Source organism: Octopus bimaculoides, chromosome 8 (genome assembly GCF_046866305.1).
Source record: "Octopus bimaculoides isolate indiv1 chromosome 8, ASM4686630v1, whole genome shotgun sequence".
NCBI lineage: Eukaryota > Metazoa > Mollusca > Cephalopoda > Octopoda > Octopodidae > Octopus > Octopus bimaculoides.
The window spans coordinates 78,572,446-78,597,585 of record NC_142935.1 but is presented as its reverse complement, the minus strand read 5'-3'; the positions used below and the strand labels follow the sequence as shown (position 1 = coordinate 78,597,585).

The 25,140-nt window shown below is 37.4% G+C and overlaps 1 protein-coding gene across 1 annotated transcript in view; it reads left to right on the top strand.

The window, feature by feature from the left end:
- LOC106882967 (uncharacterized) overlaps nt 1-23,909 on the top strand; it is a 57,499-nt gene extending 33,590 nt beyond the window's left edge. The window contains exons 4-10 of the mRNA XM_089355921.1: nt 2,229-2,407; nt 7,613-7,789; nt 10,480-10,797; nt 13,140-13,238; nt 16,378-17,338; nt 21,086-21,264; nt 23,687-23,909. Of these exons, the coding sequence (XP_089212047.1) occupies nt 2,229-2,407; nt 7,613-7,789; nt 10,480-10,797; nt 13,140-13,238; nt 16,378-17,338; nt 21,086-21,264; nt 23,687-23,872 (2,099 nt within the window). The 3' untranslated portion in view covers nt 23,873-23,909. The remainder of the gene's footprint in view (nt 1-2,228; nt 2,408-7,612; nt 7,790-10,479; nt 10,798-13,139; nt 13,239-16,377; nt 17,339-21,085; nt 21,265-23,686) is intronic.
- The last annotated feature ends 1,231 nt before the right edge of the window (nt 23,910-25,140 follow it).

The window sequence follows — 25,140 nt, the reverse complement described above, 5'->3', positions numbered from 1 at the left end:
TATCTGGCAGTGTTGGCTACAGCCTAGTCACCCGTATTACGAACCAGGTGATACACGAAGGAGTCATACCCAATGACTGGTGTAGCAGCACCATAGTAAACTGCTACAAAGGTAAAGGTGACGCTTTAGACACTAATAATTACAGAGGCATCAAGCTGTTAGATCAGGTTATGAAAGTTACAGAGAGGGTCATAGCCCAACTAATTAGGGAGCAAATCAATTTAGATGAGATGCAGTTTGGGTTCGTGCCAGGTAAAAGCACCACTGATGCCATATTTCTAGTGAGACAGCTGCAGGAGAAATATCTAGCCAAGGATAAACCTCTGTACCTGGCCTTCGTTGACATGGAGAAAGCCTTTGACAGGGTCCCCCAATCCCTTATCTGGTGGTCAATGAGGAAACTTGGGATAGAAGAATGGTTAGTGAGAGCTGTGCGAGCCATGTACAGAGATGCTGTCAGTAAGGTGAAGGTTGGAAATGAGTACAGTAATGAATTCCGGGTAGAGGTAGGGGTCCACCAAGGTTCCGTCCTCAGCCCCCTCCTATTTATCATAGTCCTCCAGGTGATCACAGAGGAATTCAAGACAGGTTGCCCCTGGGAGCTCCTCTATGCTGATGACCTTGCACTATTTGCGCAGTCACTATCAGAACTAGAGGAGAAGTTTAAGGTGTGGAAGCAAGGACTAGAATCGAAGGGCCTTAGAGTCAACCTAGCAAAAACCAAAATCCTAATAAGTAGGAAGGTAGATAAAACACAAACCCCTTCAGGTAGATGGCTCTGCTCAGTATGCAGTAAAGGAGTAGGTAGTAACTCTATAAGATGTACCCGGTGCAAGCTATGGACACATAAGAGGTGCAGCAATATCAAAGGCAGATTAACTACAAAGTTAGTCTTTGTATGTGGCAGATGTTCAGGTGCAATAAACACTGTGAACAAACAGGAAACAACTTCTATCTCATTCCAGGGAGAAAAACTAGAGGTAGTTGATAGCTTCCGCTATCTGGGTGACCAAGTTAGTAGTGGGGGTGGGTGCGCTGAAAGTGTAACTGCTAGAATAAGAATAGCCTGGGCCAAGTTTAGAGAGCTCTTACCTCTGCTGGCGACAAAGGGACTCTCACTCAGGGTAAAAGGCAGACTGTATGACGCATGTGTACGAACAGCCATGCTACATGGCAGTGAAACATGGGCTGTGACTGCTGACGACATGCGTAAGCTCGCAAGGAATGAAGCCAGTATGCTCCACTGGATGTGTAATGTAAATGTGCATACCCATCAGAGTGTAAGTATCTTGAGAGAAAAGCTGAACATAAAGAAGCGTCAGTAGTGGTGTGCAAGAGAGACGATTGCGCTGGTTTGGACATGTGGTGAGAATGAATGAGGATAGCTGCGTGAAAAAGTGCCACTCCCTAACAGTTGAGGGAACCCGTGGAAGAGGTAGGCCCAGGAAGACCTGGGCTGAGGTGGTGAGGCAAGACCTTCGAACATTGGGCCTCACCGAAGCGATGACTACTGACCGAGACCTTTGGAAATGTGCTGTGCGTGAGAAGACCCGGCAAGCCAAGTGAGATCGTTGCCAGGGCCCCTGGACTGGCTCTTGTGCGGGTGGCACATAAGATGTACCATCCTGAGCGTGACCGTTGCCAGTACCGCCTGACTGGCCTTGTAGGTTTTTCAAGCGAGATCGTTGGCAGTGCCCCTGGACTGGCTCTTGTGCGGGTGGCACATAAAAGACACCATTTCGAGCGTGGCCGTTTTCGTGCGGGTGACACGTAAAAGCACCCACTACACTCTCTGAGTGGTTGGCGTTAGGAAGGGCATCCAGCTGTAGAAACTCTGCCAAATTAGATTGGAGCCTGGTGTTGCCATCCGGTTGCACCAGTCCTCAGTCAAATCGTCCAACCCATGCTAGCATGGAAAGCGGACGTTAAACGATGATGATGATGATGATGATGATATATAGCAAGCTTCTGACATTTTCTGTCCACCCTTTTCACTTGCAAAGCATTAATCAGCCTGAGTTAATAGTAGAAGACACTTGTCCTTTATAATATGCAGTGCGACAGAACCCAAGACCACTTGATTGCAAAGCAAACGCCTTAGCCACACCTGCACCTCTCTATTTAAATGCTGAATCTGAATGAAAATGGCTTATGTTTAGTTATTTTACTTGTAGTATAATTTATTCTTTCTTTCTGTATATAATTTCAATTTCTAAACTTTATTTCAGGTAATTTCCGGAGAGCTCTATTCAAAGCAGAAAAGAATTTTCCCTACCATAATATAATTACAAAATTTTATGAGGTTTCAACAGAATATCAGTTTTATAATTTCAAAGAAAATACAGTTCTTGTTGCTTTCATTATAAGCCCAGGATTCCATATATTTAGGCCAAGTTATTACATCCAGGTAAGTGTATTTCAATTACTTAATGTATCTCTGTCCCTCTCTTTGTTTCTTTCCTTTGTCATTCTCCATTCATTTTTACTCTAAATATGATTATGTATGCAAGCAGATGTCACTGTTGAGAGAGGGTTACATTACGCAAACATGCAGTTCTCAGTTTCATTCTGCTTATAGATGTTGGCAACCAACAATCATCATCATCATCATCATCATCATCGTTTAACGTCCACCTTCCATGCTAGCATGGGTTGGACGATTTGACTGAGGACTGGTGAAACCGGATGGCAACACCAGGCTCCAATTTAATTTGGCAGAGTTTCTACAGCTGGATGCCCTTCCTAATGCCAACCACTCAGAGAGTGTAATGGGTGCTCTTACGTGTCACCCGCACGAAAACGGCCACGCTCGAAATGGTGTCTTTTATGTGCCACCCACACAAGAGCCAGTCCAGGGGCACCGGCAACGATCTCGCTCGAAAAACCTCATGTGTCACTCGCACAAGAGCCAGTCCATGGGCACTGGCAACGATCTTGCACGAAAGATATCATGTGTCGCCTGCACATGAGCCAGTCCAGGGGCACTGGCAACGATCCCGCTTGAAAGATTTCATGTGTCGCCCGCACATGAGCCAGTCCAGGGGCACTGGCAAACGATCCCGCTCGAAAAAGCCTCATGTGTCACCCGCACAAGAGCCAGTCCAGGGGCACTGGCAACGATCCCGCTCGAAAGACCCCATGTGTCGCCCGCACACGAGCCAGCCCGGGGGCACTGGCAACGACCTCGCTCGAAAAACCTCGTGTCACCCGCAAGCCGGCCCAGGGGCACCGGCAACGATCTCGCTCAAAAGATTTCATGTGTCTCCCGCACATGAGCCAGTCTATGGGCACTGGCAACGATCCCGCTCGAAACATTTCATGTGTCACCCGCACAAGAGCCAGTCCAGGGGCACTGGCAACGGTCTCGCTCGAAAGATATCACGTGTCGCCCGCACATGAGCCAGTCCAGGGGCACTGGCAACGATCCCGCTTGAAACATTTCATGTGTCGCCCGCACATGAGCCAGTCCGGATTAAATTATTTTCTTTCTTTTAATGATTTGGCATTACAGGATGATGTAATTGTCTACATAACTACTTCATAGTATACTCGTATTTGTTAGTGAAACACAATAAAAGATACATAAAACCAAACAAAAAACTTCTTTTTATAAAGGAAATAATTAGTTCTGCTGTCTGCCCTACACTATATATATATGTGTGTGTGTATATATATATATATATATATATATACACACACACACACACATACATAAAATACACATTAAGTACAGGGCATCACCAATGAGTGAAAAACACATAAGTACAGGACAAAATACACAATAAGAACAGGCCATCAACAAGTGAAAAATACGGAAACACATGATGAGATACAAGTGCGGGACAAAATATTAAAAGAAGTCTAACTCCTCAGTTGTCAACTGTTTATTACTCCTTATTTCTAACTTTCAATGACATGATAGAAAAACTTCATAAGACTGCAGCATTCATCTAAAAAAATTTAAAATATAAAATTTGTGGCGAGTTAGGGCTTTGAATGAACAAACAGCAACAGAGTGGACTTACAAAGTAAACAATTGATGAAAACAAACATTAAGGGCTGTTAGGCCAAGGTGCATTGTAATGGGTAACACCTGGGAGAAATTATGAAAGGATATAGAATAAATAGAAGAGAAAAAATGTCAGGAGGCAAGAGAAATGACATCCAGCTAGGTGGATATTGCATCTGAAAGAAAGATGTAAGAGAAATGGCCTGTAGTCATGCTTGAGCAAACAGGTAGAGAGGAAGAAACCAAGGGAGTGAGGAGAAGGGAGAAGGAATGATAGATAGTAGGGAATGGAAGAAACGGGGAGAAACAGAAAATAAAGAAGATTATAGAGGGATGGAGAGAAAGAAAGAAAACTGTGGAGTCGGCAGAAATTATAAATAAATGAAAGAACTTACTGTGGACAAAGCGTTCGATTATAAATAAATAAAAAATACACATGAAGTACAGGGCAGCACCAACGAGCAAAAAACATGTTCTTTCATTCATTTATAACTAGCTGTTTTTCCCGGTTTCACTCGGGTAGTGTGGTGAATTTGGTTGAAGGCTATTTCCTATGTATATTTTGAATAATAAAAAACTAAAATTCTAAAAACAAAAAATAGTAAGAACAACCCAAAAACAATACGATGCTAAGGATTTTGCGGGTCGATATTGTAAAACTAACTTCACGTGTGTACCCATAGCCCCATGTAGTCACGGAACCTTATTTGTGGTATAACCTTGCCTTAAAAGAAAAATATATGGTAGTGTGGTTGTTGCATTGGCAACACAAGAATATTAATCGAAACTGTTCAAGATCAATCATAGGTTGGATGTTCATGTACACTGATTAGAATTGTGAATTTCAATTATTGAAAACGCATTCCCGGATGGATACAATTGTGCCGAGTCCGTTTGTCTCAATATGGAAAAGCTGTTTGAATGTCGACGTTTGAAGACATTTGTGACTGAAGTTAAAAAAAAACATAGTAATTAGAAAGAGCGTAAGCTATAGCTTTTTTTTTTTAATGCACAAAAAATTGAAATTATTTTTATTCTGTGCCTCTGATTAAAATTTTCGAAAAACAAACCCAGCCACATTACTTGGAAAAAAATAACCTTTATTGTGCTGGTTTTTCGTAAAATTTCGCGCATGGGAAAGGCAACAAAATCACCCCTCCTCACTTTGAATGGGATATTCCTATCTTAAAAAGTAATAATCGATTATCTCAGTAACCATGGGAGTTGGAGGGCAATAAAAATCTCCTGAACATGAGTGGACCATGCTGCCACTCTGTGCTGAATTTCACGCGATTCCACTGCACCGTTCTCGAGTGAATCTGCCGACACTCAATCAATCAAGCAATCAAGAACACTGCAATTTATAGTATAGATTTCTGTGACTCCACTGTTTTCTTTCTTTCTCTATAATCCTCTTTATTTTCCGTTTCTCCCCCTCATTCTTTGTTGTCCTCTATCTTTCTTCCACTCCCTATCGTTCCTTCTCCCTTCTCCTCACTCCTTTTGTTTCTCCCTCATCCTCTCTCTTGTCCCCCTTCCCCTCTGCCTGTTTTCTCACATGTGGCACAGGCCATTTCTCTTGCCTCCTGACATTTTTTCTCTTCTACTATTTTCTTCTATTTATTCTATATCTTTTGAAAATTTCTCCCAGGCATTACCCATTACAATGCGTCTTGGCCTGATGGCCCTTAATGTTTGTCTTCGTCAACTGTTTACTCTGTACGTCTACTCTGTTGCTGTTTGTTCGTTCGAAGCCCTAACTCTCCACAAATTTTATATTTTAAAAATATCTGGATGCTGCTGTCATATGAAGTTTTCCTATCTTGTCGTTGAAAACTCTAAACAGGGAGTAATAAACAGTCAACAAATGAGGAGGAGTTAGGGTTGTTATGGGCATACCCGTCAGAGTGTAAGTATCTTGAGAGAAAAGCTGAACATAAGAAGCATCAGTAGTGGTGTGCAAGAGAGACGATTACGCTGGTTTGGACATGTGGTGAGAATGAATGAGGATAGCTGCGTGAAAAAGTGCCACTCCCTAACAGTTGAGGGAACCCGTGGAAGAGGTAGGCCCAAGAAGACCTGGGCTGAGGTGGTGAGGCAAGACCTTCGAACATTGGGCCTCACCGAGGCGATGACTACTGACCGAGACCTTTGGAAATGTGCTGTGCGTGAGAAGACCCGGCAAGCCAAGTGAGATCGTTGCCAGGGCCCCTAGACTGGCTCATGTGCGGGTGGCACATAAGATGTACCATCCTGAGCGTGACCGTTGCCAGTACTGCCTGACTGGCCTTGTAGGGTTTTCAAGCGAGATCGTTGGCAGTGCCCCTGGACTGGCTCTTGTGCGGGTGGCACATAAAAGACACCATTTTGAGCGTGGCCGTTTTCGTGCGGGTGACACGTAAAAGCACCCACTACACTCTCTGAGTGGTTGGCGTTAGGAAGGGCATCCAGCTGTAGAAACTCTGCCAAATTAGATTGGAGCCTGGTGTAGCCATCCGGTTGCACCAGTCCTCAGTCAAATCGTCCAACCCATGCTAGCATGGAAAGCGGACGTTTAAACGATGATGATGATGATGATGATGATGGTATTTTGTCCCATACTTGTCTCTCATCATGTGTTTAGATATTTTCCACTCATTGTGGATGTCCTGTTCTTATTCTGTATTTTTGGTATTTTGTCCTGTACTTATCTCTCATTTGTTTACATGTTTTTCGCTCATTGGTGATGTTCTGTAATGTGTATTTTTTATTTATTTATAATCAAACGCCACGCAGCCTTGTCCACAGCAAGTTCTTTCATTATACACACACATTGTGTTCAACAGAATCAGATGTGAGGGATACCAAACAATTATTGGATGATATGTTGTCCAGGGCAAGAAATAAAACTGCATTGTGCGGTTTGGCTTCAGCTCATGATTTCAGGGGTTTTGGGGAGTATGGAAATGCCCCTTTAGTTGCTGACACTTCCAAATCTGTGCTGGCTTACAGTAGTATTCCTGCTCAAGACCTCCAGTTATTGGTCAAATAGCAGAAGATGGTTCTGTGACTTGGAAGTGAGCTGGACCCCTGGACATACGTCTCATAAGCCTCCCCACTCCATCACTACCCATGTGCAGACATACCCTGATGTCCTGTAAATCACCCCGTATGTTTAAGGGTTAAATAGGTCTTATGGTTCAAGGGTTAGCTTTGAAGAGGAGGAGAGGAGCAGAGTGAACTGTAATTTAATTAGCAAAACAACAGGAATTCACTGTTGTATCCTTCCCAAGAAAAATCATAAATCTTCAGACCTTGGTATGAATGTCTATGATCACTGATGCCTGTAGGTATGCCACATGAAGAGAAAAAGATGTCTGAATGTAGTTACATGCATATTTTCATATAATAATTTCAAATTTTGACACAAGGCCAGCTATTTTGAAGGGAGGGGAAATTCAATTAAAACTTATTTTATTGATCCTGAAAAGATAAAAGCAATGTTAGCTTTGTCAGAATTTGAGCTCAGAAAGAGATGGATTTTGTCCAATGTGCTGAAGATTTTGCCTGCTGTTACTCAATTTTCAGTAAATAATAAACTTTTTTCTTTTTTTTTTCTTTCAGGATACTGATGGTTGCAATTATATTATGATATTTTATCATGAAGAATCAGATCCTCATCCATATTTTTCCTGGGACCAACTGAAAGTTGGGACATATATTTGTATCTTGGAACCCAAGATTCATTATTTTCTTGATGGACAAGTTGGTTTTAGAATTAACTCCACTGAGGAAGTTAGAGTTTTATAAAATATTGCGTGGGGAGGCAATTTGTTCAACTAAACTCCTCGAGGTGGTGCTCCTGTAAGGCTGCAATTCAATGACAAAAACAAGTGAAAGATAAAAAAAAAAAAAAAAATAGAAACATTTTGATTTTGTGAATAGAATTAACATGGTTTTAAGGAGAATTAAGTACTATTCATTTAGTTGTTTTATATTTTGAAGTGTTCTGTGATTTATATTTTGAAGTATTTGAATAAACTATATATATATATACTAGCAGAAATATCCAGCGTTGCCTGGATTAAAGAAAATAATGAAATTCGAAAATGCCTTTTAGATCTCTAACATGACACATGGATTATGCAGTTCTCAACAGTAATTAGCTGAGGTACAAACTATTAATGTCAATAACATATTTTGTCCAATATTCTCACTGTTAAAATTGTTAAAAAAAAACAGGTAGTTCTTTGTCTTTGCAATCACCTTCAATTGTCAGTACTTATTTGAAACACATTGAACCTGAAAATGCATAAACTTGAGAAGAACCAGCCTGCAGGCACACCTCTCCTGTTAAAAAGTACATCAACTCCATGCAAAATACATTTAAATGAGCATTCATTATAACGGCATTCCCACATGCATTCTTTTCAAGTTATTTCAATGTTACACTCGCTTGCCCTAAGCTATATTGCACGCAAATGGAGAAAACGTTCACTGTGTATATATCGATCGCTGTACGCCAGCGTCTAACAGCTTTGGCTTTTTAATGCACAAAAAATTGAAATTATTTTTTTTCTGTGCCTCTGATTAAAATTTTCGAAAAACAAACCCAGCCACATTACTTGGAAAAAATAATCTTTATTGTGCTGGTTTTTCGTAAAATTTCGCGCATGGGAAAGGCAACAAAATCACCCCTCCCCACTTTGAATGGGATATTCCTATCTTAAAAAGTAATAATCGATTATCTCGGTAACCATAGGAGTTGGAGGGCAATAAAAATCTCCTGAACATGAGCAGACCATGCTGCCGCTCTGTGCTGAATTTCACGTGATTCCACTGCACCGTTCTCGAGTGAATCTGCCGACACTCAATCAAGCAATCAAGAACACTGCAATTTATAGTATAGAAAAGATATATATATATACTTTATTCAAATAAATACATGAAATTACTGGACAACAAGAGGATGTGCACAAGGAATATATTATCTTGATGCTCAGTGAAAAGAGAGTTTGACGTTTTGAGCATAGCTGTTTGTTGGAGAAAGGGAGAAGTCCAAAGAAAGAAAAGAAATTGCCAACAGCACGTGTGTAGTTATATATGTGTATGTATATATATATATATGTGTGTGTGTGTGTGTGTGTATGTATAAGGAGAGTAAATATAATCTAATATGGTGATAACTGATAATCATCATCAATGTCATGTCCACCATTGTCTTTCCATGGAAAATAACTGTATCTCAGGGCCAATCCAAATCTTGTGAGAGAATTTGGTTGATGGAAACTGTAAGAAGCTATCGCGCGTGTGTGGTTGTTTCTCATCTTGACATCACTTGATAGTTGTAAATGAGTGTCACTGTCATACAAGCAGCAGCATTCATTTCCAATATTCTGTAAAAGCATATCTTGCCATGAGGAAATATTACCTTACTTGGAAACAAATGAAGTTTGGTGAAAGATGGGTATCCAGCCATAGAAAATCTGCTTTGCCAAATTTTGTGCCAACACAGAAAAGTGAACATCAAGATGATGATAATGTTTACATAAATCAGTCACCCCTAACCCACTCATCTCTGCTCTCATCATCTAGATTGTATTCAACTTAGTAGGCTCCTTCTCTTTGAAATTTCTTCACTGTTCATGTCTTTCCTACAAGTGTCAGCATGCAACAGTTAAAGTGGAACATTAACAACACCAGTGACACCAGACTCAAAGGGCTTGTGTAGTAACAATAGGCAGAGTCCTATCAAGACCTGACAAGTATTGGGTCATCCCATAAATAAAACAATGCAGTTTTTTTATATGAATCCAATGATATATCGATAAACAAGTTGTTAGGAATTGTTATCATATATTATAGTGACACTCACAAAAAAGTGGTACATACATATCTCAGTATGGTATCTTTAGAAACACGATGCAGATGGCATTGTAGATGCCTTAAAAATTGAATTAGCGAAAAAGAAATTAGATATAAAAAATTTACTGGCTATAAGAAACCAACAATGCTAGAGTAACGATAGGAGTCAACAATGGTGTTTTCCAGAAATTAAAGGAAGTTCCATCATTACTTCTATTTAGATGTGTATGCCATTCTTTACAGTTGGCAGTATCCCACACTTGTGTTGAATGTTTGCCCATAAATTTAGAATTTTTAGTATCCAAAACCTACAACTATTCCTCTCATTCTTCAACAAGACAAAGTACCTACAAACAACTTTACCTTGCTATCAATGATAAAGAGCCTTTGAAGATCATGAATTCTTGAACAACTAGGTGGCTGTCAATAGAACCAGTGGTAAATAGAATTTTAAGCCAATGGTTTGAATTGCAAATTCACTTCCAAACAACAACTACAAAAGAAAAATGCTTTACAGCACAAACATTACATGAAATGTTTTGTGATTCTAGAAATAAACTTTACCTTTTATTTTTGCAACCAATTTTAATTTAAATGAAGAAAAAATTGCTTTAATTGAAATTCAGTTTGATAGCATTCATTTAGTTAAATGGACAAATACATCTAATACTGAGGCATTCTGGCTGGAAGTCTTGGAATATAAAGATACTACTGGAGCAAATCCTTTTAGGGATGTTGCAAATTTTACCATTAATCTATTGACATTGCCAAACTCAAATGCAGAGGTTGAACAGTTGTTCAGTAGTATGGGTGTAATCAAATCAAAATTGAAAAACAAAATGCATCTTCCTATGCTTAGATCAATACTGTCTATAAAATATGGCCTGAAAAGATATGGCAAATGTTGCAAAAACTTCGATATTCCAAAACACATAATTAACAAGGTTGGGACCTTGAATGTATACAGAAGTCAAGAACTAGGCACCACAGCTGAAAATGAAATCAAATCAGTGAAATTCAAGAAATTATTTCTCAATGCTGAATATTATTAAATAAAGTAAATAAAAATTAAGCTTTTTGATATAATTAGTCTTTGGCATTTTTTCTACTGAAATTTAGCATAAAATTCTGATTTTAAGTTGGCAACACTACTCCAGAAGATTGTGGAGAAGCTATAGAAAATATTTTTTGTGGTATTTTTATCTTATGTTATTGAGTTTTGTTATTTTGTATGTGCCATTTTCCCCCTGATCCCCTGACCTAAATAATTTTTTTTTTCATTTCTGATGTCTAGGGATGGATTGTCATGTATATGAGAATGTTTTCTGGAGAATTGAAGTAGCAAATTTACATTATCTTGTCTTACTCATTTTGCCCTAACCAAATTTATTTTTTTACATACTCAGAGTACAGCAATAATTTTCTGAAATACTGATCAGATTATGTTGCTTAGCTGATATAGTTTTTGTAAGGTAATGAACAGTTGTGAAAGATATATTTTGTCTCAAACTCAAAAATGCAGTAAAAACACCTCATTTTTACCCCCTTCTCCTGCCCAAACAAAGAGCAGAATTCTGTTTTAAGCATCCCATATAACCCTCATAACTTTTTTATTTCTTGGAATTTTCAGAAAAGTTTTGCGCATTTGTTTCTACACATGAATTTATACGATTATAAAAAAAAAATCTTTTAATTTTTCAAAATAAAAAAAAAAACTTTTTTCAAATATTCTAAATTCTATTTTTAAATCAGAGTTTAAAATACGGACAGCCTATTTTTTTACCCCTTAAATCCCAGGAATAGACCAATAAATGTGTTTATGAAGAGAAAGATATCAAAAAACATCAATATGTCAGTGACAAAGAAACGAGGAGGGGCATGAGATGGGGTAAAGGTAGCAGCTAAATAGGCCTTCAATCACAAAAAAAAAATTGGCAAGACTTCCACCCCAAAAAACCACCCTATAGAAAAGCATTTTTTTTTTTCGACACAAATCCTCCTTTTCGGCTACGAGAGTACAAATCAGCAAAAAAATTGGCAAAAATCGACATTTCCTTCATTTTTAACTTTTTTAAGAATTTTTTTTTCTAAATATGCGGAAAAATACGGACATCATGATTCGGACAAAAATTTCAAAACATTTCTGTACTTAAGGTTACGATTTTAGGGATCTTAACGAAACACTTTCAAACTTGGGACACTGGTAGAATGTGTCATATAAAACATCTTTTACTCTTAGTGTTGTTGAGAAAAGTTTATATTTCTAAAGTTATTTCGTGTTAAAATTGTATTTCGGTAATTTCAACCAATCACTAACGTCTATTGAGGGAATGTGTCATATAAAAAGTATTTCGGTAGAAAACACACTAAATTTAAAAAATGGTGTCCGCCAAATCAGAAAGATCTGGTTTTAGGATTAGTGTTGGGAAAAAAAAGTCAAAATTGAAGAAGTTGGGGGCGGCGATTTCACAATGCCGGTTTTTGGCAATTTCCCGGAACCTCCGTATCCGGAAACGGGGATTTTTGGCAAAAAAATTACAAAAATAAACAAATTTTGGAGAAAATGGCGGTGGTGGGGAGTCTTAACAAAAAAAAAAATCATCTTTTTTCTTTGGTTTTTGCATAATCGTATGAATTTACGTGTGTAGAACACAAACTCGCAAGAGATTTTCTGAAAATACCGAAAAATAAAAAAAAAACAGTTATGAGGAGCTTACCAACAACATGGTTCCGGGTTCAGTCTCAATGCGTGGCACCTTGGGGAAGTGTCTTCTACTATAGCCTCGGGCCGACCAAAGCCTTGTGAGTGGATTTGGTAGACGGAAACTGAAAGAAGCCCGTCGTATATATGTATATATATATATGTGTTTGTCCCCCTAGCATTGCTTGCTGGTGTGTTTATGTCCCCGTAACATAGCGGTTCGGCAAAAGAGACCGATAGAATAAGGACTAGGCTTACAAAGAATAAGTCCCGGGGTCGATTTGCTCGACTAAAGGCGGTGCTCCAGCATGGCCGCAGTCAAATGACTGAAACAAGTAAAAGAGTAGGGGTTATATGGGATGCTTAAACCAGAATTCCGAGAAAAAGAAAGTGCAAATATAGTTCTAAGTCAATATGTGGAACAAGCTTAAAAAAGTTTTAAAACCATCTCCATTTTATTAAAGCTGACAGTTTGACCTGCTTTGCACATATGAATGTGTATATATGTACGTGTGCATAATTTCATGTGTAAATGTGCATATGTATATGCGCAAGTACATAGCTCTGCATGTATGTGAATAAACAAAGAAAGTGAAACAAACTTTTCCACGAAACGCTTATGCAAGACATGCAGTTCATAGATACAAATTCCAACATTGCAGGTTTTCCCTAATCTATCATCAAGTAAGTGTCTTTGTTTATATTTATTCCGGAGACTATCTTTTATATTGGGTACATCATTTAATTAACAACAAATTCTGTATGAATACAACTATTGCGTCATAAGTGTTAAACAATAATTTGTGCAGGGTTTATGGCCTAGTTTTGCGAGATTATGGAAGGAGCGGTGCGTTGTGTTCTTGAGCAAAACAATTAGTAATTGCGCTATTCTACATTCGAATTTTTAAAAAAAAACGCTAACAGATAGCAAAACCCATGCTGATCAGAGATTTCACGCACGTTCTGAGATTCACTCGATTCCTATGTTTTCGATGTTGGAAATTCCGAATATGCAACAAACTACGTTTTCAAAATGGTAATCTGAACCTTTCCCCCCCTTATTTATTAATTTTTTTTACGGAATCCCACGTTGTAGGCTATGGAGATTCCGATTCTGAAAAAAAATTTTTTGAAAAATTTCAATTCCCCCCCCCTCCCACCAAGCAGGCTATTTACATGCTAGAAATAACAGCCAAATCTCACAAAACTAGTGTTAGGGTTAGGGTTAGGGTTAGGGTCAGGGTTAGGGTTAGGGTTACGGTTACGGTTAGGGTTAGGGTTTGAGTTAGGGTTAGGTTTACCCTGTGGATCTATATAAAACCGGGGGGGGGGGGTCGAAATTTTGAAATTGAGATTTTTGAAAATTCTTTTTCAGAATCGGAATCTCCATAGCCTAAAACGTGGGATTCCGTAAAAAAAACAAAATTTAAAAGGTGGGGGGTATACCCAGATTACATATACTCCATCTCCACCTTTAATCGACCCCGAAAGGATGAAAGGCAAAGTCGACGAAATACTGCTAAGCATTTCGCCCGGCGTGCTAACGTTTCTGCCAGCTCGCCGCCTTAAAGTCCACAGACACGTGTACCTTTAACGTAGTTCTCGGGGATATTCAGTGTGACACAGTGTGACAAGGCTGACCCTTTGAATTACAGGCACAACAGAAACAAGAAGAGTGAGAGAAAGTTGTGGTGAAAGAGTACAGCAGGGTTCGCCACCATCCCCTGCCGGAGCCTCGTGGAGCTTTAGATGTTTTCGCTCAATAAACACTCACAACGCCCGGTCTGGGAATCGAAACCGCGAGTCTGCTGCCCTAACCACTGGGCCATTGCGCCTCCACGTAGATTTATAGTGAAGCAGCAAAAAGATCATGGTATGTGAAACCCTCACCATGAAACTCGATATGCTAAAAATTACAACTAAATGTCTGGAGAATGTTTGTGTTTGTGTGTATGTGCGTGCAACAATTTCAGCAGCTTATCCAAATGAACAGAGAAAGGGCTACATACCTGTCGTATATGTCGGGGGGGGGGGGGGTTTCGCTTTAAAGGTAAACGATTCTGATACAACCTTACTGTCAATTCATTGGAGTATCAAAAGATATCCATTTTCCTGAAAGTTATGAAGGGGAAAAAAACGGATTGTGTGAATTTTCTGACTCCTCTCCCCACCCCTTTGGAAAATATTTCCCCAGAAATGTCTTTATATTCGTAATTTGGGTCAGTTGAACGGTATTTCTATAAAATTTCATCAATATATATCCATTTTCCTCAAAGTTATGAGGGAAAAATCGTATCTTGTGAATTTTCTGTAAGTTCTCTCCCCACTGCCAATATTTGTATAAATATTTTTTTATATTCGTTTTCTACAGTTTTTAATACCTAGCAGTCTGTTTTTTTTTCTTTTTCTGTTTCCGTTAACAGGAGTCAATCTTTATATTAACCAAAATAGTATGTAACAGTAATTGAGACAACTGAACATCAATACTCATTCAAGGTTTTGTGGAACATTCGTTGTTCGAAGGTGTATTTGATTTTTTCGGCATTAGCTGTCGAGCGTGAACATTTATTACGACGGTGAGTACGAGGTCGTCAGTTTTTGTGGTGGTTCAGGGTCACCGATTTTTGTTCGAATCTCGGGTCACCCTTAGTTTAAAAAAAATCTCAACGGTGGAGATGTGCTAAAAACAACAGCTAAATCGCCGTTAACTTTTTTCCATAGTGAAACCATATTCATCACCGTATTTTTGAAAGGATATTTTTAAAAACCTTTTTCGATAATGTGTTTTTTGAGCAAAATCCTAATCTCTTTTATCAAAAACAGAAATCCATAGAAATTTTAGAAAAAAAAAAAAAAATGTGAGTACCAACATTCATACATCCTTTCTCACCACTTCAGTCCATATCTTTCTAGGTTTACTCCTTCCACATGTTCCCTCTACAATTACAGATTGGCACCTTTTGATGCAACTGTCCTCATTCATACACATTACAAGGCCATACCAGCACAGTCTTCTCTCTTACACACTACATCCGATGCTACGTATACCCAGTTTTTTCCCTCAAATCACTTATACTCTGTCATATATGCACACTGACATTACTCGTCCAGCAAAGCATGCTGGCTTCATTTCTTTCAAGTTTTTGCAGTCCTTTATCCTCACCATCGCAGTAACTTTTTCTGTTTATTATAGAAAACAAATGCTAAAAATTGATTGGGATCTTTTTTAAAACGGGGGCCACATTTTTCATTAACGAAACACTTTGAAACTTGGAACACTGGTAGAATGTGTCATATAAAACATCTTTTTCTCTTAAAAAAAAAAGAAATCCATAAATTATTCCATGTTAAAGTTGTCGTATTTCTGTAATTTCAACCAATCACTGACGTCCATTCAGCCGATATACATTAAGTGCCGACTACATAAACAAACGATTCTGAAACAATTAACCCTAGGGTTAGGGTTAGGGTTAAAGCAAATTTTAAATGAAAAAAGCAAATAAAACGAAGGTATGGAGATTAAATACGCTTTACATCGCTTAATCAGCCAAGGAATAAATGTAAACAACTGAATACTTGTCAGTGATTGGTTGAAATTATCGAAATAAGACAATTTTTTACATGAAATAAATTCGAATACAAAAATATTTTTCTGTTCTATAACACAAAATAGATAAGTATACGAAGTTTGAAAGTCTTTCGGTACCAAAAACACTACGTAAAACATTAATGAAAAATGTGGCCCCCGTTTTAAAAAAGATCCATTGAATGAATATAAAATATTCCATCTTATAAAATATTTATTCCTTTTTTCTTTTTTCAGTTTCTAATATTTCAGGTTTTCATTTACTTCAAAATAGTTAAAAATGGAGATTGTTGCCAGAATTGTGATCAAGTGACAGCTTCTCTTTATCAATGTTGTTTTATTCCTCAAATTACACCAAATCAAATAAATCCACTGACTGAATCGAAAGTAACCTGTTCCAATAAGAAAGCCAAATCAAATAATAAAAAAGAATGTTTAAAAGACAGTCCTAATGGTAAAATGGAAAGCTGTTGTGAAACATGTTTTAGAACTAATGTTCCTTTAAAGAAATGTTCTAAGTGCAAAACAACTTACTACTGCTCAAATGACTGCCAGAAATATGATTGGCCAACACATAAAAGCAATTGTAAGGCTTCAAAAATGAATACTGAGGTGAAGTATGAGAAGGAGAGTGGCCATGAGTATAGCAAGGAGAGAAGTAACAAAAAAGATCCAGTAAAGGAGAACAGTGTGAGCATAGATGATGGGGATGGTAGTGAGGTAGACAACAAGGTAGGCAGTAAGAATAAAAAGAAAAGAAATAGAAGAAAAAAGTGTAAGAATGTCAACGGTGTCAACATAGAGAATGACGGAGCCACTAGTAAGACAGACGTCAGGGATGAGATCAACAAAAAGGATAGTGCCACAAAGGCTAGAAAGGGAAACACTGGAAATATGAACTATAAAGGCAAAGATGGTGGAAGAGACAGTGAGAAGGAATCCAGCAAGAAGAGGAAGAGTAAAAAAAAGACAGTCCAGGTGAAGAGCAAAGAAGATATTAAGAAGACTGGAACAATAAACACTGGAAAGAAAAGTGATGCAAGAACTAGTGTCAAAAATACTGGAAACTTTCTTTTAAAATTTCTTTTGAATATTTGGAGATTTTTAATATATATTATATATGTGATTTTTAGTCAGGAAAGAAGACCAAAGATCAGCAGAAGATACATTAAAAACATTGGAAGAATAGAAAATATTGGTAAGCTTCATTAAAAAATTTTTGAATATTTTGATATTTTTAATACGTTACATATGAAATTTTTAAAACATATGACTTTGATCTCCATTCTTGTTACTGAGCACCTCTCCCTCTCCCCCAAACTTCACCTCATTTCCCTATGTCTTGTTTATGATGTTTTATTACAGTACTGCTCTCCACCCACCCACCCACTCCCCTTTTTATACAGTCATTTATCACCTCCTCCTCAACCCCTCTTTCTCTTCCCCCATCCCCAAAACTGATATTCGCCATTGTTGTTGGCATCCTTTTGTCTCAGGAGACAATGGAGTTGCACATAAACTAATCCAGTCTGGTTTTTACATTTCATGTCCTCTCCAGTTTTGCACAAGCCTGGGCTAGATGTAAGAAAATCCTGGGTAGCCCAATCATCAGGATTCCTCTCTTGACCTTGCTGACATAGTCCAAAGCATTATGTTTGGCACCAGCTTGGTTGCATGAGCTGCCGGAAGAGTGTCGAGTCAAACACTAAACTGCCTACAGGGTTCCACTCTGGATTTCTTTGAAGGTTGTCTCCTTTCCGTAACCTGGATAGGGGCCCATACCGAGTACTGCCAGCCGGAGCCAGCTGAGCCTGGGACTCGTGTGAGGCAGGGTTGTCACTCCCTGAAGTAGTAAAGAAAATCGCTACCCACTACCTAAATTCACCATTAAATATTGAATATTAACCATGCTCCTCCTCTGTTTACTGTTCACTGCATCACTTATACTCCCTACCGCTAAGCATCTGTCGCTCTCTCACAAACTCATATTTACCCTCTTGTGCCTTGAGAGTATGTCCTGAAATTAAGTAGTTGCAAAGCAAGTTTGTCAACCACACAGCCATGGGAAAATATGAGAAAAGTAAAAAAGTGTTTATGAATGATGTGTTTCAAAGTAAATTCAACCATAAACAATAGTTTATGATACATTAGATGTGAAAAAAAGAGAGAAAGCTGTTTGTATGACACAAACCATGCATCTTTTGTAACCTATCCATTCATTCATTTTTTCAGTCTATTATTCTTAGGAGCATCATGGATATAGAGTCCTCAAGCACCTCTTGTATAGAGTTGTATCAGAAGCAGCCATCATTACTCTTCCAAAGGGTGACCAACTGAGATTATGGATATTATGCAATCAACTCATTCTTGGTCTACCTCTAAATGTGTTGCTGATTGGTCTGGCTTGAAGAATCCATCTTGTGATTCTTTCTTGTGAAATTCAAACCTTTTATAATCCAGTGCTACCAATCAAAATGTTTCTTGCTTTATTACATCAAATTAAATGCTCTAATCTTATCAGTGAGCAAACTTATTTATATTTACAATGCAAATATAGAAGCATCAAGAAATCTATATAATAAAGATGAATGTCTGTGTGTGTGTGTCGGTCTGTCCATTTATAGCATGAAAGGCTACAGCGTCTACATAAAAACTAAAAGCTAATTCTTGTGTAAAATTTTCTGCGGAAGACAATGGAAGTTATTCCAAGTCTCTAGGATCCCCCCCTAAGGAAGCTATGGGCCCTTTTCCAAAATGTTGCACATAGCGCATTCCCCCCATATATACCATATGTATCTATATATATACCATGTGTATATACTATATGTATCTATATATATATATATATATATATATATATATATATACCATGTGTATATACTATGTATATATATATACCATGTGTATATACTATATATATATATATACACACACATACATACATTTTGCGAACTTGATATTTTTTCAGATTTTACTAATATTTGTTGGACTTATTTTCATGCCTTCGGCCATTGAAGCTATGGAAAATAGCGCACTCTGACTGCATGAAAATAGATTCAACTAATTTTATTATTTCCGTAAAAAATACTAAAAAGTACTAAATTTCAAACATTTTTATGATCGAATACGTTTAAAATAATTCCAAAGCTTAAAAAATCGCACTCTAAAATAGTGCCTAGCGTCACTGATGTAATTGTCCTTGAAACTACGAACAAGAGTTTAGATACGTACCAGCTACTACAAATAATTGTTGAAACAAAATAGAAGTTTGAGACAGCAGTTGTCTCTTTCCTTTTATCTATACACAAATGTTGGAGTCTAAGCTTTCTCACCCCTCTTTCAAAACAATGAAATTTATTGTTTCAAGATTGTTTTACGCCTGTTTTTCATTTCTCATATGGGTTGGAGAAGTACATGTTATTGAAACATTGTTGTGCAGCTAAATTCCCTTCTTGTCACTGATCCTTAACTATCGAGGGATTTTATGTTCCACTCATCTTCAAAACCACTGAGTAGCTAGACAAATTATTTGCACACTCTTATTTGCTGACCAAAAATGTCAAGCAAATTCACCTTTTGTAACTTGACACTTTACATGCAACATTCAAGCTAGATTATGTCCTTTTCTTCTAGAAGTAGAGGATACATGATTAAAGGTTAGCAGTTTCTTCTGCTTTAGCATACTACAGCACAAACCAGAGAACATAACGGGGTGTGTGTGGTGGGGACAAGGATAAAACAAGGTTTATACAGGCTTTCAAGGCTAAAGTCAAGAGCCACTCCTGAGCAGGACAACATTCTATTGAAAGGTTAACCTCCTTTCTGACTTCCTTTGGTACCACAGGTATTCATTTTCAGCTGAGCATACTGGAACAACTTGAAATAAAGTGCCTTGCTCGAGGACACAAAACACCACTTAGGTTGAGAATTGAGCCCACAAACTAACACTTGTGCGCCTAACATTCTAACCACAAAGTTACATGTGTTCATTTAAAAACTATCAAAATATGACAATTGGGTGTGACTATTTCCACACTAGTGATTTGGCTGGACACTAAACCTGTTTTGGTGACATTACATTTTGGAACTAGAAGCAAACACACATACATCTATGCTTGCACAGAAATGTACATATACAGATAAACAGAATGAGAGAGAGATTAAAATTTATTTATTGCCCCTCTCCTCACATGCATAAAAATTACTCTGCTCACACACATAAACAAAGAGAGAACAGGTGAAACACCTGATGTCAAATAAGTCACTGTCGATTTACTGATGCCAGGTAGGCTGTGCGAAATATGTAGCTATGCTTCATTTTCTATGTAAATATTTTGACTTCGTTTTCCTGTTTATAAATCACCATTTTTTTATTTTTAAAAATGATTTATATGTTGATATATTTCTTTTATTTAGATAGATTTAATAATTCGATTATGAAGTTGGAATATGTGAAAGTTGTGGTAACTTTAATGAACATTTAATGAGATGTAACCTATGCAGAAATGCATGCTATTGCTCACAAACACGAGATATTTTTGTTTATTCCATTTTTTTGAGGGTGCAGGATATAAAAATGTGATGTTTTATAGAGAATGAAAAGATGACAACACTTTGTTTTTCAGGCCTCATTTGGTCTCTTGCAAGTGCACATGTACACATATAGTAGGCTTCCATCATTTTCTGTTCACCCTTTCACTTGCAAGGCATTAATCAGCGTGAGGTAATAGTAGAAGACATTTCTTTTTTATGCCATGCAGTGGGATAGAACCTAAGACCACTTGGTTGCAAAGCAAGCATTTTAACCACAGTCTCACCTGCACCTGTCTATCTATTTAGATACTGAATCTGAAGGAAAATGGCTTTTGTCTATAGTTACTTTACTTATAGTATAATTTATTCTTGCTTTCTGTCATATAATGTCAGTTTTTAAACTTTATTTCAGATAATTTCCAGAAAGCTGTACTCAAAGCAGAAAGGAACTTTAGATTCAATGAAATATTTACGTCATTTTCTAAAATTCCAGGAGAATACAATCCTGAGAGTTTACCAGAAAATAGCCTTCTTGTTGCTTACATTTTCAGCCGAGGATGCCATCTCTTTAGGCCATCTTTTTTCCTCCAAGTAAGTATATTTCAATTGATTAAAGAATCCTCATCTCTCTTTATTTTCTTCTCTGACATTCTCCACTCATTGTCTCTCTAAATATAACTGTATAGAAGCAGATAATAATCGCTGGTGAGAGAGGGTTCATGTTGAACATGGTCTATTTCTGTTTTAGCACAGCATATCCATATGAGATCTTATTTCAGGCTGAATATCTCTGAAAATATTCTTATCATGATGCATTAACATTAAGTATGATATACAAATGTATGTGAATGTGTATATATGTATGTATACCTTTGCATCCCCCACACCACCCTGCACACATAAGCATTGACCACTTCCCAGCATCCATACCACCCCGCATACACTAGCACTGACCACTTCCCAGCACTCACACCCAGACATCAAGGTCACCAGCCTCTAACCACACGCTCTCATATACACACACATCTTCATTTTGGGATCACCACTACTTTATTATCTCCCCTTCTTTTTAGCTTTCCTATCTGACCACAAGTCTGGCCATCACCATGATTGACCGCTAGCTACTAAAGCTTTCTTTTTTTATTCTCTTTCTGTTTATTTCCACATGTTCCTTTTTGTTGGAGAGCTTAGGCTCGAAATATAAAAGACTTTCTCACCTTTCTGAGCATTAAACTAATACACATCTGTCTTCGTCTTTTGTTTTTTTAAAACTCTAACTATGTATATATATATATATATATATATATATATATATATATATATATATATATATATATATCTACATATATGTATCATGATAGATATTATCTGAAACATAGTATCATATATCTATCACAGCTAATCTTACCAATTGGTTTCACACAAAGAATGCAATGGAATGTTAGGTAACAATCTGATAATATAACCTTATACTCATCAGAGTTAGCCGATATAGAAGGGAATATGGTGACTGCTCTCCTTCAAGCAAAGAGATCTTTGATGCTGCTGCCCCATACTACAACCAGGCTCTGGCGGCCAGTGGTTTTTAAGGATAGTTACATGCCAGACTGTAGCACCCCAAGAGAATGCACCACCGGAAAGTGCTGTGGTTCATGATGCCCTTCTCTTTAATTGTTAAGACCAGAGTAGGTAACATCTTCCTTAGTTTAGTTGATAAATACTTCCTCCATACTAATAGATTCAACAAAATATCTAATAGACATACCCTGAGATTATCCTTTAGCTGTGCACCTAGTGTAAAAAAGATTTTCATGGGCAGGCCTATACTCAAGGCAGAGGCAGGATGCTCATGCAGGGGTAACCCAATTGTCCGCTGAACAGCCACTGCAACACAGAGACAGTTGTATACAAGGCAGAGTTAACAGCCATAGAACCCAATGCAGAAGTATGTGGGGGCAGCAGAAGGCTCTTTCAGAACCCACTTTAACAACCACAAAACCTCCTTCAACATCTTAGAGAGATGCAACACCTCAGCTGTAGCCAAGAATGTGTGGTCTTTGACAAAAAGTACCACTCTGATGAGCATATGGTTATATAATCAGATTGTTGCCTAACACTCCATTGTATTTCTTGCACGAAACTGATTGGTAAGATCAGCTGTGATAGCTATATAATACTATACATTTCAGATAATATACCCACATTATTGACAGATATACAAGTGCATCTTTTCCCTGACTTATGATCTCTTAGATGACTCACGTCCATGTATGTATGTGTGTATATATATATATATATATATATATATATATACATACATACACACACACACACACACACACACACGCACACATATATGTTTGTATGTGGAAGATGTACAAGAGCCATGAAGACTACAGATGTACAGGAAAGTGATTTCCTCAAATATCCTGGAGACTCTCTGGAAGTAGTAAATATTTTCTGCTACCTAGGTGACCTAATTGGCAGTGGATGAGAATGCATCAAAAGTGTAATTGCTAGAATAAGAATAGGATGGAGAAAGTTCAGAGAGCCTTTAGTTCTGTTGGCAACCAAATGTCTTTCTCTCTGAGTGAAAGAAAGATTATATGACATATATGAGTGAACTGCAATGCTACACGAAACTTCAGATCATGCACAGATGTCCATGATTGCTGATGTCTGCAGGTATGCCACACAAATAGAAAAAGATGTTGTATGAATGTAGTTGCATGTATATTTTCATTGAATTATGATTTAAAATTTTGGCACAAGGCCAGCAATTTTGAAGGGAGGGAAAGTCAATTACATCGACTGTAATACTTGATTGATACTTTACTTAACTGCTACTTATCAATCCCCATAAAATGGAAACAATGTTGACTTTGACATAATTTGAACACAGAACAAAAAGAAAAAAATGGCACTTAGGATTTTGTCTAATATGCTTAAAGATTTTGTTAGCCCACGACCTCAATTATCATTAAATAATAATAAACTTTTCTTCTTTTTTCAGGATACTGAAGGTCGCATATGTAGTCTGATATTTTATCACAAAGAATCAGATCCTTATCCATATTTTTCCTGGGACCAACTGAAAGTTGGGAAATATATTTGTATCTTGGAACCTGAGATTCATTATTTTCTTGATGGACAAGTTGGTTTTAGAATTAATTCCACTTGGGAAGTTAGAGTTTTATAAAATGTTGGGAAAAAAGAAGTAAAACTATTTCATCAAGTATTTATTGTCATTTTTTAAAAAAAGTATTTGGTTGACAGAAACTGTGGAAGATTGTTGCGTGTGTGTGTGTGTGCATCCGCCTTTGTGTTTGTCTCTGCATCACCACTTCACAAATGGTGATTCAGCAAAATAGACCAGTAGAATAAGTACCAGTCTTGAAAAAATTAATACTAGCCTTGATTTGTTTGACTAAATCCATCAAGATAGTACTCCAGCATGGCTACAGGTCAATGACAGAAACAAGATAAAAGATAATGTTTTTTTTTTTATGTATAAATTAACGTGGTTTTAAGGAAGAGAGTTGAGAACTGTTCATTTAGCTGTTTTATATTTTGAGCTGCACTGTTTTCTTTTTGATGGAGAGTAAAAATATTTTGATGTGATGATTATTGATTTTATCACCATCAATGTTATGACCACCATTGCCTTTCCATATTCAGGTTATTCACCACAGGATGAGGAATTGTGGCAATAGATAAAAGACACAATTTCTCCTTTTATTAATGCTCACATGCTTATGTATGTAAATGTACATACCAGATATACAAAGATGGCAAACTTAACTATTTCTCCATAGAGTGAAAAATCTGATGAACAACCACCCGCCAAATAACTAAAGGTGGACTGACTCATTGTTATAAATTAAAGAACTGTGAGTGAATGGCAGTTCATGTTGGTAGCAATTCATTGTTAGCCATGATAGAGCATTGAGTCTTGTGTGATTGTAATAGCAGTGTGTCGTGTATACACTTTCTTCCTTGCTACTTTGCTAAATTATATATCCAGAATGTAAAACAGCCTTAACTTATTAGCATTTAAATTGGTTATATCTGGCCCAAATATTGTACCTATTTTATGTTCACACTGGCCAGCTCCAGCCTTTAACACCCACCTACAATATCAGTCTAAAAACAAACAATCACATCATCAAAATCTAGAAGTTACAAGATAATGCATGGTCAATTCAAAACAACATGAATAAATAAACATTCCATTAACAGAGTAATCTGAATGCTGAAGAATAAATTGGTTTTCAACCTGTGTCTCATCAGAGGTGTCTACATCACTTGATCCATCCAGAGAAACAAGTCCAGTAGTTTCAGAGAACTGGGGTTACTAATTTGCATATTATAAGTGCTTAAAACTTTATTTAATATCAAATCCTAGTCCACACAATATCTAGGTATCATACAGTACATGATATGTAAACCTAGGTATGCTACACATGT